The sequence below is a fragment of the Typopeltis vanoorti genome, chromosome 26 (genome assembly GCF_054136105.1).
Source record: "Typopeltis vanoorti isolate ZY-2024b chromosome 26, IOZ_Tvanoo_1.0, whole genome shotgun sequence".
Lineage (NCBI taxonomy): Eukaryota > Metazoa > Arthropoda > Arachnida > Uropygi > Thelyphonidae > Typopeltis > Typopeltis vanoorti.
In genome coordinates this window covers 29,178,019-29,193,136 of record NC_143574.1, presented here as the reverse complement: position 1 = coordinate 29,193,136, position 15,118 = coordinate 29,178,019, and the positions used below count along the sequence as shown (strand labels likewise).

The 15,118-nt window shown below is 34.9% G+C and overlaps 1 protein-coding gene across 2 annotated transcripts in view; it reads right to left on the bottom strand.

The window, feature by feature from the left end:
- Positions 1-14,503, bottom strand: part of LOC150092449 (uncharacterized) — a 161,568-nt gene extending 147,065 nt beyond the window's left edge. The window contains exons 1-2 of one of the 2 annotated variants that reach the window (XM_090415003.1): positions 14,200-14,503; positions 421-607 (exon numbers count right to left, since the gene is read on the bottom strand). In XM_090415003.1, the coding sequence (XP_090271129.1) occupies positions 421-587 (167 nt within the window). In that variant the 5' untranslated portion in view covers positions 588-607; positions 14,200-14,503. The remainder of the gene's footprint in view (positions 1-420; positions 608-14,199) is intronic. The other variant, XM_090415004.1, reaches the window with a different exon arrangement.
- Between the last annotated feature and the right edge of the window lie 615 nt (positions 14,504-15,118).

Sequence of the window (15,118 nt, the reverse complement as noted above, 5' to 3'; positions counted from 1 at the left end):
ATAAGAATCTATTATATATATATATATATATATATATGCATATATATACTGACTTAAAACCGAGAACTAAAAAAAACAATTAAATTTATTCAAAACGCAACATGTTTCATCAGATTGTCCGACTTCTTCAGGTGTGGGATAAATTTTTTTTATAATAAAATAAATTTTATTTTTTCAAAATAAAATTTTTATTTTGAATAAATTTAATTGTTATTTCTAGTTCTCAGACAATCCGATGAAACATGTTGTGTTTTGAATAAATTTAATTGTTTTTTCTAGTTCTCGGTTCTAAGTCAGTATATATAAATATGAACATATCCCAATTCCGAGTTAATATTACAGATCGTCATATAAATAACTATCAAAGGCAATAAAAAATGATTAATAGAGTAATGAGAAAAAATCTGAAAAATAACATACTTATCTGCAAACTGTGTGAAATCATGTTTTTTAGATAATATAGGATTTGAGAAAAAAAAAGAACTTGAATCATTTTCTTTTTCTTGGAAGAAATTGTTAAAATCAACATTGATACATCTAGTTCGGTGCCTTCCATAAGTTCTGAATGGCTTATTTTTTCTGTCCATCACTGTGAGAATAACTTCTGCTATTTGACATATGAAAGAATAAACAAAGAAAAAAATTTAATTATTCAAATTAAAATAAATAGTCTAAAAATATGAAATTAAAATATGATTTAAATCTGCTATAGACACACACCTAAACAATAAGTAGAAAACAAATCAAATTATATAAAATCTAATCCATATAAAATATGAATCTAAATATTATATAAAATGTTAATTCTAATTTATATAATTATATAAAACATAGGATCAGAAGAGCTATCCATAACGAAGGTGGCCACATTGCTTTCAATTGATGAAAGTGACCATGCTGTCTTCACTTCGGAGATTGTAAAAAATGAGGCATATTCTGTCAAGAAAGGACATTATGGAAGTACAGAGCAGTTGATTATGACAAGCTTAGGAGGAAGCTCGAAGCTCTGCAAACGGCTACTAAATCCTTATGCTATGGCAGAGCTTCGAGATAGAGGTGCATCTAGAGGATGCAATATTAGATTGTATACCTAGATAAGGAAGGCTAATCAGGTAGGAATTAGACAGATGGGTAATATCATTAAGCATAAGCTACTGAAAAAGAAAATGCTGTGGAGAGTATTTTATTATTATTATTCGACACCTCCAGGGAGTCCAAAGACTCATAGAGGGAGAGTGTGCTAACAGCATCGAACAATTGTCCCCTTCCAACTACTAACCATGCTCAAACTTACTTAACTGAGCCATTAGTAGCAGAGGCTCTACCAATCGACCAACCTTTGCCGGCATATAAGGAGAAAGGTGACCAGCAAAATCATGAACAAAGGTCAGGCGAGAAAGGTGACCAATATGGTAAGGAACGAAAATCAAATCATGAGAAGAAACTAGCAGAGCAAGCCAAACAAAACTCCAAAGAGTTATTTCACTATGATGCAAGTAAGAGGAGGAATGACTACACAAGAACGACTGCTGATGGTCACAAGGTAACAGAAGCAGATAATGACTTGGAGGTTCGGAATCTCAATCTAAATACAATTGTGGGATTAGAAGGAATATCAGCCATACATCTGCAGGAACGTGCAAGGGAAATGGCAATATCTCTGACTAGGCTCTTTAATTTAAGTCTTAGCTCTGGTAGTTTCATGGTAGTAGAAAGGGGACAAAATAATTCCATTGCATACGGGAGGTTTTAACACTGCAACAGCAGATTATAGACCAATTAGTATCTCAGGAGTGGTGGTAAAAGTACTGGGTAAATTGGGTAAAGGAAATGGCTACACTATGATTCTGCTGGATTTTGCATAGGCATTTGATAAAATACCACATGGAACTCTGTATGCATATTAGAACAAATAAGGATGGAGTTGACATTGGTTTTGTGGATAAGAAGGTGGCTGGATAGATATCAAAAAGTGTATATGGAGGAGCAGAATCGAAGCAAAAGCTGGTGATTAGTGGTATGCTGCAAGGTTTATTGATGGGACCACTGCTGTTTAATTTGTACATAAATGATACAGAAAATAATCTGAAAGGAAATATTCAGTTGTTTGCTGATGATGCAAAATTAGTAAGATTAATAGTGAACAAAGGCAATGTGGAGAGCTTGCAGGATGATTTAAATATGCTGTCAGTATTGGCAAAAGATAAGGGGTGTCAGCTTAATGTGAAGAAATGTAAAGTTATGCATTTTGGGATAAATGGATCATAAGCTGTGTACTGCATTGATGGAAACGTACTAAAGGAAAGAGATTTAGGGGTGGTGGTAGACAGAGTTGAAGTTTAAAGGATATATTACTACGGTTGCTAAGGTAGCTGATAAGATTACTTGGCTATTGAAGAACACACACTAACAAGCAAAGATAAGGAAGTTATTCCTCTTTATAAAGCCTTGATACATCCACATGTGGATTTCTGTGCTCAGGTCTGGTCTCCTGGGATTCTTGGGGATGAGGAAGTGGAGAGGATTAAGAGATGAGCAACCAAGATGTTGAGTAGTCTGTGGAACATTCTGTACGAAAATAGATCGAGGATGTGTGGGTTGCAGAAGTTGGTTAATAGACAAAAAAGAGGGGATATGATAGAAACATTTAAGTTATTTCAAGGGTTTTTATAGGATTGATACAGGGGGAAATGTTTCTGCACTTGTTGGGGGGAGGGACAGAACAACAGGTCATCCGTGGAAGTTGAGCAAAAGTGTGGTTAGTAGATGTGTGAGGACTAAATTTTTCACTTGGCGAGTTGTGAATGAATGGAATGGTCAGTTGCCAGTCAGTTGTTAGTGCTCTGTTGATGGGTTCAAGGAGAGAGGTATGACAATTGTGTGGATAGTTTGGGGTTGCCTGCAATGAGTCTTTGGACTTCATGACATTATGTCCACCTTCTTATCTAATGGTTTCAATGATTCTTTGTTCAACAAAGACATACAATTACAGGGCTCTCTCTTCTTCCTCTCAAGAAAAAGTTAATTGCATTTCCATCTCTTATGTCAAAGGTGTATTTGAACATATTCCTAAGATATCCAAGTCTTAATATTAAAGTGGCTTTTTGACCTGACATAAGATTTCTTAATTACTTTCATCATCAAAAAAACAAGCTTCTTCTTTGGCTTTCCCACGTTTATAAGTTTCTGTGCTTGTGTGATCTGTCATTTATTTCAGCCAGTATAATTTCCAGCATGATGGTTTAAAAATTCACCACCAAGAGCCTAAAAATTATATCAACTACCATGAACCTGAGCAGTTGCCTTGAAGAAAATACTCTCTCTCTTCTAAATACAGTTCTTTGGATGAAAGAATACTGCACAAGAACCGATTCCTTATGGAAAAACTACACAAGAGGGGCTATAAGACATTACATCACTAATGTCTAATGGACTACATTTATCCTGTTTATTAGAAACAGTGCTTCTTGAGTTTCACTATAATGTGGTTTGTAATTCTCATAAAATGCATTACAGTATCTTGTAATTTCATCAGAATTAAGGCAAAACACATTTCTGAATGTTACAAAAAGTTCTCAAATGTTCTGCTTTTCCAAGCATTCCAAAAAATTCTCAAACTTTTTTACATTTATTTTATTATATTTATGTTTTTTATATTTATTGCATTGAAATACCAGCACTGCCATAGTACAATTGGATGAATAGTGAACTATTGCGACCTCGACTGGAAAAGACCTGGGTTTAATTCTCGTCGTGACAAAGGGAATCATTATATGTGCTTTTTCAGTTGAAGGCAAGTTAGTCGATCACATGTGGTGGTGGCAGGGTTTTTTCTCCTGGAAACTTGGGTTTTTCATCCCGCTTACAGACAAATTGGCCTTCAGAACACACGCAATTTACAGACAAAAAATACTATTATTGGTGGTGATGATGGGCGATAGATAGCGTTGATGGTAGTAGTGTCGTAGTTGGAGAATTAAGTAGTAGTGGAGAGAATGAGATGTATTAAGCAAAGTAGGGCAGGGTGCCCTTTCGTGCAAATTATTACCCCATTATATGCAATTATGAGTAAGCAAAGGAAACAAAAGGAAATGTAAAGGAGGTGAAGAACCTAAGAAATGTAAATGGTTAATGTTTTGGAACACAATCTGAAACCCATTACATTAATGCTCTTCTTAGTGCAGTTTCAGTTAGTAGTTCATATTTTCAGCATGTATTAAACAAAATATTGTGTACTGCTGTACTTAATTGGAAAATGGCTGCTGTTGCCCCCCCCCCCCAAATGATTTACATTGCACTGTTGAATTTCTGTTATGTTTTTTTTTATATTTGATTTTTATGGTGCAAAGACATCAAAGGCTGAGAAAACAGAGGAGAACAAAATGGACATTAATAAAGAGCTTAGCAGGGCCAAGAAGAGAAAGAAGTAGGCAGTGTGAAGTAGTAATAAACACCAAGCAGACAAAAAAGAAAAAAAGTTAAGGAAAAAATTATTTATAGAGACTCAATGATCAGGGAAGTGTGACAAAATAGTGTTTCCCTGATGCAAAAATTCATGATATTAGTCATGCCATCTGGATGCAAAAAGGGTAAGTGAAAGTAAATGATTATTTTGGTTGGCACAAATGATTTGAGAAGTCAGAAGTATTCTATGAGGGAGGATGTAAAGGAGTTGTTAGAAGAGGCCAAACTGAAGAGCGAGAATGTGAAGATTGTAAGTTTCCTACCATGTTATGATAGAGGCAAACTGGGGAGGAGGGCACTGCTAGCTAATGAGTCCATATGTAGGTTATGCAGAAAGAATGATGTAGGATTTGTGGATATGTGGTCTGTATTTGATGGAGAGAAGGATTTGTACAATGCTGATAGACTGCATCTAAATGGTTTTGGTGTTAGGTGTCTGGAGAGAGCTTTGTTCATGAGCATGCTGAAGCGGAAATTCAGGGAAACTTAGCAATTAGGGTGGAAACAGGTGAGTTTGTGTGAAGCCACCCATGAGACAAGCAAGTGTGAGAATGACCAAGTGAATCTAGTCTCTCAAGCAAAAATATTGAATAGGGAAGTCAATTCAAGAAGTAAAGGTGGGTGGGTGGGTGCCTAAAGAGATGCTGCAGTTTCTACATACTAATCCCAGAAGTATCAGGAACAACAAGGGAGGAGATTTTGGCCTTGGTTAGTACAACCTTGCCAAAAGTTATACGCATTGGTGAGACTTGGCTAACAGTAGATGATGTAGCTACAAGGATAGAATGTCAAGGGTTTGGTATTTTCAGGGAAGATAGAGAAGATATGATGGGGAAAGGGACAGGCGGGAGGATGGCTGTTCATTTGAAGAAGTCTGGCATGAGATTAAGTAAGACAAAATATACAGTTGGTTGTTGCTATAGGCCAGGGAGTTCCACAGATGATCTGGAAGACATGCATTGCCAAATTAGTATGAGTACAGATTAAGTGATTATTATTGGAGATCACAACTATGGAGATACAGACTGGAAGAAAGGAAGATCACATGGAAGGAAGGAAATGGAATTTATACGCCTAGTAAGAGATAATTACATGAGGCTCCCACTGAAGAGACCTCAATAAAGGTCGAAACTAGTCTGGGTAGTGGCCCTTCCCTTAATGCATAACATTAGACATATCCGCAAGGAGATGGGTTTTGCATTAAAGGAGATACTGAGACAGGAGTGTTGGTAGCTTGCTACACCTTTGCAACGAGTTGCCCTGGTGTTGTATCACCTTACCCTAGTCCTGAAGATACTTTCAGGCGCAAACTTTGTTTGCTCACACTTGGATAAAGGATTAAACTAAATTTATTATATTTTATTAAATAAAATATTATAGTTACTGTTACCACCATTTTACAAATAAGAATTCACTTTTGGTAATCGCATATAAATAAACAGTATCATAAAATAATGCTCCTTGATTGGTATCGTTGATTATCACTTGAAGTATAAAAACAAAAGAGAAATATAACGTACTTCAATATTATTGTGTTTAGATAATATTTATTTATTCTTTATAGGTTGTTTGTCATAAAAACTTCTATTGCAAACAAAAGAAATTTATTTTGTTTATAAAAAATGCGGACTATTTCATACGTGCGATTATAAAAGATTTTATTCTTATATTTTGATAGTTAAATAATGTTTTTCTTATGTAATATAAATTAACACAGATGATTGTGTGCAAATATTTCATGTTTAGCTCATGAAATATTTGTTTAAAAATGATAGCCTTTACAAGTTGATTGTACCCTCAAACTTTTTGATTGGCATTTGTACACAAGCTGTATTAATAAAAGTTTTTGTGTGAAATACGGCTTTTTTTTTGCTCAACGATGCGAGCCCTTTGTTAAAATTTCCATAACTCACCACTGGTTGTGAGTGCTTTGTCTGTTAATGGGTTCAAAGAGAGGTATGATAAATTGTGTGTATACTTAGGGTCTCCAGCAATGAGTCTTCAGACTCCATGAAGCCCATACAATAATAATATTGCACCAAGACACAAGTCAGCAGATTGGCTGGAGAGCAGATACGCCAATCACTTGGCCAACCAGGGGGACTGTTATGTGTAGATGTTCCTGTATTCCAATAATTTCATATTGAAGATGCCTGTAAAATGTGGACAAAAATTTATATATTAATAATTTTGTTACATAAGCTACCTGTATTAATTTCCTAACATGTCAGCTTACATTCCTACCTGTAAAAAAAAAAAAAAAAAATTCTCTTCATATTTTTAGAAGCAATTTTTTTAAGTTTAATTACGAATAAATCCAATAATTAAAAATACTAAGGACAATGTTTGCCATCTGAATCAATCTTGTGTTATTATTGTTTTTCTTGTGTTTCTGAATAAATGATGATGAATGATGAACCACAGGTTCAAAGTCAAAGATATTCACTGAAGTAAATTATATACTGCTTAAAACCATTTTCTAACTGGAAGATAACTGGTATTAACCTAGCAGATGATTCCTGATTTCATATAAATCATTGAGCTTGCATTCGCACCTCCATTAGTGCAAAGACTATTATGTAAAGTTTTCATTAGTTGCTGCTGAAATAATTTCCACTAATTTTTATTTTATTTCATGAAGGAACACAAGAGCCTTCATTGTGTCATTTTTTATGAATTTTGAAACTTGTCACTGATGAAAAGTGATGGCCAACTAATATTACTGAAATGAAAGAGAATGTTAAAAAAGGTTTTTTTAATAATAACTTAATAGTAATACAGTGTAAAAAAGCATTTAATAAATGATTAACAAACTGCCATTAAGTAAAAAACCTAATTAAGAGTAAGAAAAATGGTAGGCAGTTTTGCTAGCGTATAATATAAGTACCACAAAATGACTTTGGTGGTCAATAACATGTTCTATTATACCATGTTTTAAAGAAACGAAAAACAGTACGTATATAAAAATAACAATGATAACTGGTGTATAAGAGGTAATTCTCTATAAAAATGCACAACAAACATATCATCCAATTCCTGACATGTACCCTCAACGGGATGCACAGGATATTATGATAGTACTACATGAAAAGTTACATGACTATACATATATATATATATATATATATATATATATATATACAGTAAAACCCTGTTTTTACGTTCGCGCAATTTACGTGTTCCTGCCATTTACGTCATTTTCTGTTGGTCCCGTCCTAAGGCCTATTCTCACGATGTATTGTTTTCCTGCCATTAACAACTTGATGTGGAAGTTATTTCCCGTGATTTGCGTTTTTTTTCTCGGTGGCAATACCGTTTTTCGAGTTGATTTCAGTGGAAATCTGCACATTTCTGTTCTTAGGTGGCATTGCTTTGGGCTGTAGTTTCGTTTCCGCCATCACGGTGACTTGCGCGCATGCAGCAGTACTGTAGTGATGAGCGATACAGTGATTTTTCAATAACAGTATGAATTGATATTGCAGAATTTCTGCAATGTAATTTAGCATGTGAAAGTTGCTTTCAAGTTGCGGTGGTGGATTATCCATGTTAATAACATGGAAATTCATGGAGAAAAAAGACAGAAAATGTATTTCGGTAGAAGAAAAGATGGCAATTCTGCGACGTGTAAATTGGCATGCCGGAACACGTGTGCATTTAGTATAAGATCTTGGACTCTCCGTATCCACTTTGAACACGATAGTAAAAAAACAGGTCAAGCATTGAATTCAATGCAAAACAATCTGGCGCTAAGTCAAAAAAAAAAAAAAAAACGAAAAGCAAAAACAATCAACAATTAAAGATTTTTTTAAATAGATAAATGTAAGTACATTGTAAATTCATTTATTTTCCGTTATTAAATTTTGTAATCTAGTATGTAGACTCACATAGCAGTAAATCATCTTTTAGCTTTTTTTAATGTTTTTTTTACATTTCCTGCTATTTGCACTTTTTTCCATCAGTCCCCTGAAAAGTGTAAAAAAGGGGTTTTACTGTGTGTGTGTGTGTGTGTGTCTGTGTATATATATATATATATATATAGTAAAAAAGGGGTTTTACTGTATATATATACAGGGTGTTCGGGATAAATTTGACATATTTATAATTAATTATATTTTTCCGTAAGTTACATGTATTAACACACACTTCTCTTCATTTAAAAGTTTGGACCCTTCTTCATTCATATACAAGATGTCAGAAAGGATGGATAGCTGGAACCCACCTGAATCATGGAAGAGAATAACTTGTATCATGATGATTCGTGCCCGCCATCAAAATAAGGATATTACGACTGCTGCCCAATGTTCCCTGAATACAGTAAAAACAATCAGGCATGAACTAGAGACTTGCAATGGTGACTACGAGGATGTAGCAAGAAGAAAGATCCCTAGCAGACGATCTGATTGCGTTCGTACAGCAGAATTCCTCGCAAATCTGCAGGAACAGGTGTTGAAGAACCGTGGCATTGGAATTCGGGCTTTGTTCGTGGAGTTGCTAACTGTAGTCAAGCCCTGGATAACAAGGGTAGCCAATGGTAGGCCGTATGTATGGCAGCAGGATTCGGCCCCTTGCCACACCTCTGGGAAAAGTCAATAATGGTTTTCTGAAAATTTCTACGACTTCACCAGTCCAAATGTTTGGCCTCCAAACTCCCCAGACCTTAACCCCATGGATTATTTTGTATGGGGCGCAGTTGAAAAAGACACCAATCGCACTTCCAGTAATACAAAAGCCCAGTTAATGGATAAAATTAAAACAGTTTTTGCGGCCCTTCCCAGGGAGACTGTAGCATCAGCTTGTTCGAGGTTCCGAAGCAGAATTGAAGCTGTGATCGATGCTAATGGTGGTTATTTTGAGTAAATCTTGTTGATAGTATTGTAATTAACTCTGCCTGTAATGTTTTTTTGTCAATTCATTAAATTTAATAGATACAAAGAAGATTTTCTTTTTCCTTACGAAACTGTCAAATTTATCCCGAACACCCTGTATATAGTAAAAAAGGAGTTTTACTGTATATATATATATATATATATATATATATATATATAGTAAAAAAGGGGTTTTACTGTATATATATATATATATAGTAAAAAAGGGGTTTTACTGTATATATATATATATACACACAACGATGGAAGGTAAAAGATCCAAAGGACAGCCCAGAATTAGATGGATAGACAAAATAAAAGAGGACCTGAAAACCAAATCACAACAACAAGTGACACCAAACTGGACAGAACTGTTCAGACTCTCCCAGGACAGACAGAAGTGGAAAGAATGCCTCATCATCATCCACATAGATGATGGAAGAGAGAAGAAGATGAAGAAGTGTGTGTGTATTTTAGTCCACAGTTCACATCCGCAAGCTGCTGAACTTTGATTCATAATTCATTTTAAAACTTTCTTATAAACTCTTCTTTACAATATGAAATTCAATTTTATCCTGCTCAACACTTTCCTACCATTTTTATCTCTTTATTGGACTCATTTAGAGAATCAAGACATGTCACTCACTGCACATGTGAACTGTTGATCATGACATAATTTGATTTTCTAGTGATACATTGCAACTTATCCAACAATAATTTTAAGAAATATTTTTTAAGATGCTTGTTGGAAAAATAATTTTAAGATGCTTGTTGGAAAGTTTCTAGACATTATGACATTATATATATACAGGGTGTTCGGGATAAATTTGACAGTTTCGTAAGGAAAAAGAAAATCTTCTTTGTATCTATTAAATTTAATGAATTGACAAAAAAACATTACAGGCAGAGTTAATTACAATACTATCAACAAGATTTACTCAAAATAACCACCATTAGCATCGATCACAGCTTCAATTCTGCTTCGGAACCTCGAACAAGCTGATGCTACAGTCTCCCTGGGAAGGGCCGCAAAAACTGTTTCAATTTTATCCATTAACTGGGCTTTTGTATTACTGGAAGTGTGATTGGTGTCTTTTTCAACTGCGCCCCATACAAAATAATCCATGGGGTTAAGGTCTGGGGAGTTTGGAGGCCAAACATTTGGACTGGTGAAGTCGTAGAAATTTTCAGACAACCATTTTTGACTTTTCCCAGAGGTGTGGCAAGGGGCCGAATCCTGCTGCCATACATACGGCCTACCATTGGCTACCCTTGTTATCCAGGGCTTGACTACAGTTAGCAACTCCACGAACAAAGCCCGAATTCCAATGCCAGGGTTCTTCAACACCTGTTCCTGCAGATTTGCGAGGAATTCTGCTGTACGAACGCAATCAGATCGTCTGCTAGGGATCTTTCTTCTTGCTACATCCTCGTAGTCACCATTGCAAGTCTCTAGTTCATGCCTGATTGTTTTTACTGTATTCAGGGAGCATTGGGCAGCAGTCGTAATATCCTTATTTTGATGGCGGGCACGAATCATCATGATACAAGTTATTCTCTTCCATGATTCAGGTGGGTTCCAGCTATCCATCCTTTCTGACATCTTGTATATGAATGAAGAAGGGTCCAAACTTTTAAATGAAGAGAAGTGTGTGTTAATACATGTAACTTACGGAAAAATATAATTAATTATAAATATGTCAAATTTATCCCGAACACCCTGTATATATATATATATATATACACACACACACTAGGGGCTCCGCCCCTGACACCTACGGCGACTCCCCTCCAAGTTCCGCATTGGTAGGTCAGTTCTCCTTGAATTCTGATGACTCGAAAGGGGAGTTATGCCCCCCACCCCGAGTTCTGGACTGGTAGGCCGGTTCTCCTTGAATTCTGATGACTCGAATTTTGAAAACTCGAAAGGGGGGGTCCCTATGGTGCCCAACCTCCCCGAGTTGCAGACTGGAAGGCCAGTTCTTGAATTCTGATGACTCAAACTCAGGGTAGTCCCTGAGTTTCAAAACGTTTCAAATAACTTGACAAAAACGTGACACAAAAACGTTACAAAAAAAGCTTATTTTATATTATAGATATACTGTTACTTCTGTAAAGTAAATCAAATGGTACCTAAACACAAATTAGCAATTCGATACTGTACTCAGCTTTTACTCCAAACTCTATGACTAAACAGATGAAAACTAGCAACTGATTTGGAGTGCATGCTAAATACTACATTACTAATGAACAACTGGATGCAGTGTCATCAACTGTATTTAGTTATAATATTTGTATCAAAAGGCCAGATGATGTAAACATTTTTTGATAACCAACTACCAGGAACAATGATTATAACAGAATCTATCATATATCTTGATAAAAAAAAACAAAAAACCAAATTCATCCTCTGTCATAATGTATTCAAAAATCTGCAGCTATTTTCTCACTTTTCTTAATAAAATTTTTATTCTGACTTCATCAAGTCAACACTTATCCTACAGTCCTCTGCTGAAATGGTATAAAGATATAATTTGATTTATTGTTCAATTTTCTTGGATGGGCAATACAAGTGTTCCGAAGAATATAATGGAATATTTTGATGTCAACAGATAATTATACACTAAACCAAGAATTATTGCTCATTTCTTCATTTAATACAGCAGGAATCCAGCTCAGCGGTAGCTGTTCATAATGTTCCATAATTTCACAAAAACTAACTGATGGGAAAATTATTTTAATGGTTGACTTCTAAATATGATGATCTAATTAACATAACTTCAAACAAATAAAAAAGGTGGTTTACAATTTCATCATGAAATCACCATCCTGCTTATTAGTGGGTTGAGGTGGAATGAAAAACATACCATGTTTAATTTCTAAAATAGGATTTCAAGATTATCAAACCCTTCGTCTGTCTATGATACTAAAAAAAGTGGTAAACCTGCTGCACAGTTTTAATTAAAACTACTTTTTTAATATGACAAATATATATAAATGTAATGAAATTATAGCTGATGTTTATGGGAAATCTTTTTGTGATATCCAACTTTTTTCTTTTTCACTCTGAGTTTTGGATATTCTTTCCCCATCACAGGGCTTCACAGATGACATGACAAAAGTGAGTATAACAATAAAGGCTCACTTAGATGTTGAAAAACATGGGCAAGTAGGGAAAAAAAGTTATCCCTCTAAAGCCTTGATATGACTACATAACTATTGTGCTCAGATTTGATTGTCAAGGTTTCTTGGGAATGAGGAAGTGATGGAGAGTATTCAGAGGTTGACAGGTGGAAGAGAGAGGATATGACAGAAACACATAAGCTACTGAAAGTTTTATAGAACAGATGATGGAGAAATTTCTTGATAAATGATGGGGTATGAGAAAGGAATAACAATTGTTCACTCCCCTTCCTAGAAATTTGAGAATGAGATAAGCAGGGATGTGAAGACTGTTTTTTTTTTCTTTGCTTGGAAAATGGAGTAAAAGTAGAATGGGGGGGTCTGTAGGGGGTTGTGAGTGCACGGTCAGTGAATGAGTTTAAGGAGAAGTGTAAATGCAAAATTGTGTCGGGCAATAAGGAAAATTTCAGATATAAAATTGTTGCAAAAAATACAAAAATTATACTTAAAAGTTATGAAAATATATGTGATGTTTCATCAGAACTCTGATAAAGACACAAAGTTGGTTCATGTGATGATACATTTCTGATATAGAATCTTTGCAGACTGAATTTAACAGACTGATTCTATGGGCAAATATTAATGGGTATTGGCTTAATGTTACTAAGCACAAGGGTATGTATGCATTTCAGACTGAAGACATTGAGGACTGAGTGTTATATTAATTATATTAATGGGAACTTGCTACAAATGGTTGATAAAGTTGGCAAAGTAAAGATAATGATGGACAGTGAGTTAAAATTTAGAGGTACACTGGCAAGGGGGGGATAAGACCCACAGTGAATAAATGAAATGTTGAAGTTAATCTCCTACTTTACAAGGCTTTGATAAGACCACTTAGGACTATTGTGCTTAGATATGGTCACCTAGATTACAAAGAAATGAGGAAACAGTTGAAAAAGTCCAGCACCAGCTAAACAAAATCATATATGGCTTGTGGAACACTTTGCATAGTAAAGTGTTCGACAAAAGATGTGGAACACTTTAATTTGAAGGCTGAAAATGTTTAGCTTTCAAAGTTTGAGGAACAAAAAGAGAAGACAAGATAGAAACATATGAGCAAATAACAGGTTTTACAACATAGATATGGGGGAAATTTTACAGTCCATAGCCAGTGGAAGAAAGGGGGGAGGGTGTTAGGTCATCTCTGACTTCTAAGTGAGATCTAGGTTCTTTACATGGTATGTTCCATTTAGTGAGTAAATCGGAAAAAAACTGCTAGTAGACACTTCAGTGAATGTTTTTAAGGAAAGATATCATAGGTACCAAGGAATTTCACTTTATCTTCATATGCTGCTTGTTGACCTCTGATGTGGCATGATTATAGTGATAATCACTCATCACAAATTGTGGCACTTCCCACATTTCTCCCCTTCCTTAAAAGAATAAAATAAAAAATATGCTATAAGGACCATTCCTATCTGTCTCGCTGATGTTTATTAAAAATCCACCTCACGGGTAGTAAAATGAAGTTACTAAACATTAAAATTTTGAATACAGTTCTGACATGACACATTTCCTCGGCAACAAATGATAATTTACGTGTTAGTCAAGGTAGAAATATTCAGCTGGTCAAAATTCATTATCTTCTGCTCTGCGAGGCCAAAACTCAGTTCTGATAATAAATAAAGGCATGCACATAACATTAGAAAATTATCATCTTTCACTCATAGTTAAAAACACCAACCTAATAATGTAGATATTGTACAGAACAGAACTTTTTACAAAATCCTGGAGCTGATATGTGCAAATAGCGACTACCAATTCCAGCTAAATATAATGTTTACGCCATAACAAAGTAAGAACCAACGACGAGAGCCCATGTCTTTTTACTGCTTAAGCATCTAAGTGTTACAGATGTAAATTTATTTTATAAATAAACATAGCTCATCTTAGAATACTTAAATCTCAGCACAACTCTTCATTCCTACGACAAAATTAAACATGTCAACACAAACCGCGTAACAAACATGTGGATTCAGTTCACGTATTCAAAACTAGCAACATCATTTCCATTGGTCTAGGTTTCACATAGCAGATACGATTGGATGAGATTCAAGTGCTTCTAGCTGATATATCGCCCTCTTTAGATCTATAAAAAAATAAAAGAAAAGAAAATATTTAAAAGAAAAAAAAAGAAAATATTGTCCATTTCTCTTAGTTCTAATGTGTTTACAGTTTGACTTAATTTGATTACAATTGCGAACGAAACAAGTAAGGCTAACAAATCTGAAATAATTTCAATATTTCAAAATTAGTAGGTTTTTCCGCCTTAATTGTTCTAATGTTTTGCGTGCCTTCTTCAGTCGGTTTCCAAGTTTAAGGGAGGCAAACTGCAAGCTTCAACAAGAACATATCCTATCCGTTGAAAAGTGCTTATTAAATTCTTTTAAAAGTGTTTATTATTAAAAATTATTAAAACTGCTTATTATTAAGTTCTTTCCGTCCTTGAAGGAATTCGAATACAAGTCTTTCCAGTCGAACGCTAGATATGGTGACTGCAGCATGAATATAATCCTAAGCTAAAGGGATGAGCTAAAAAGCTTCTTAAGAATTTGAAAGCGATTATGGCATTAACCTGTGAAGCTTATATGAGCTATTTTCGG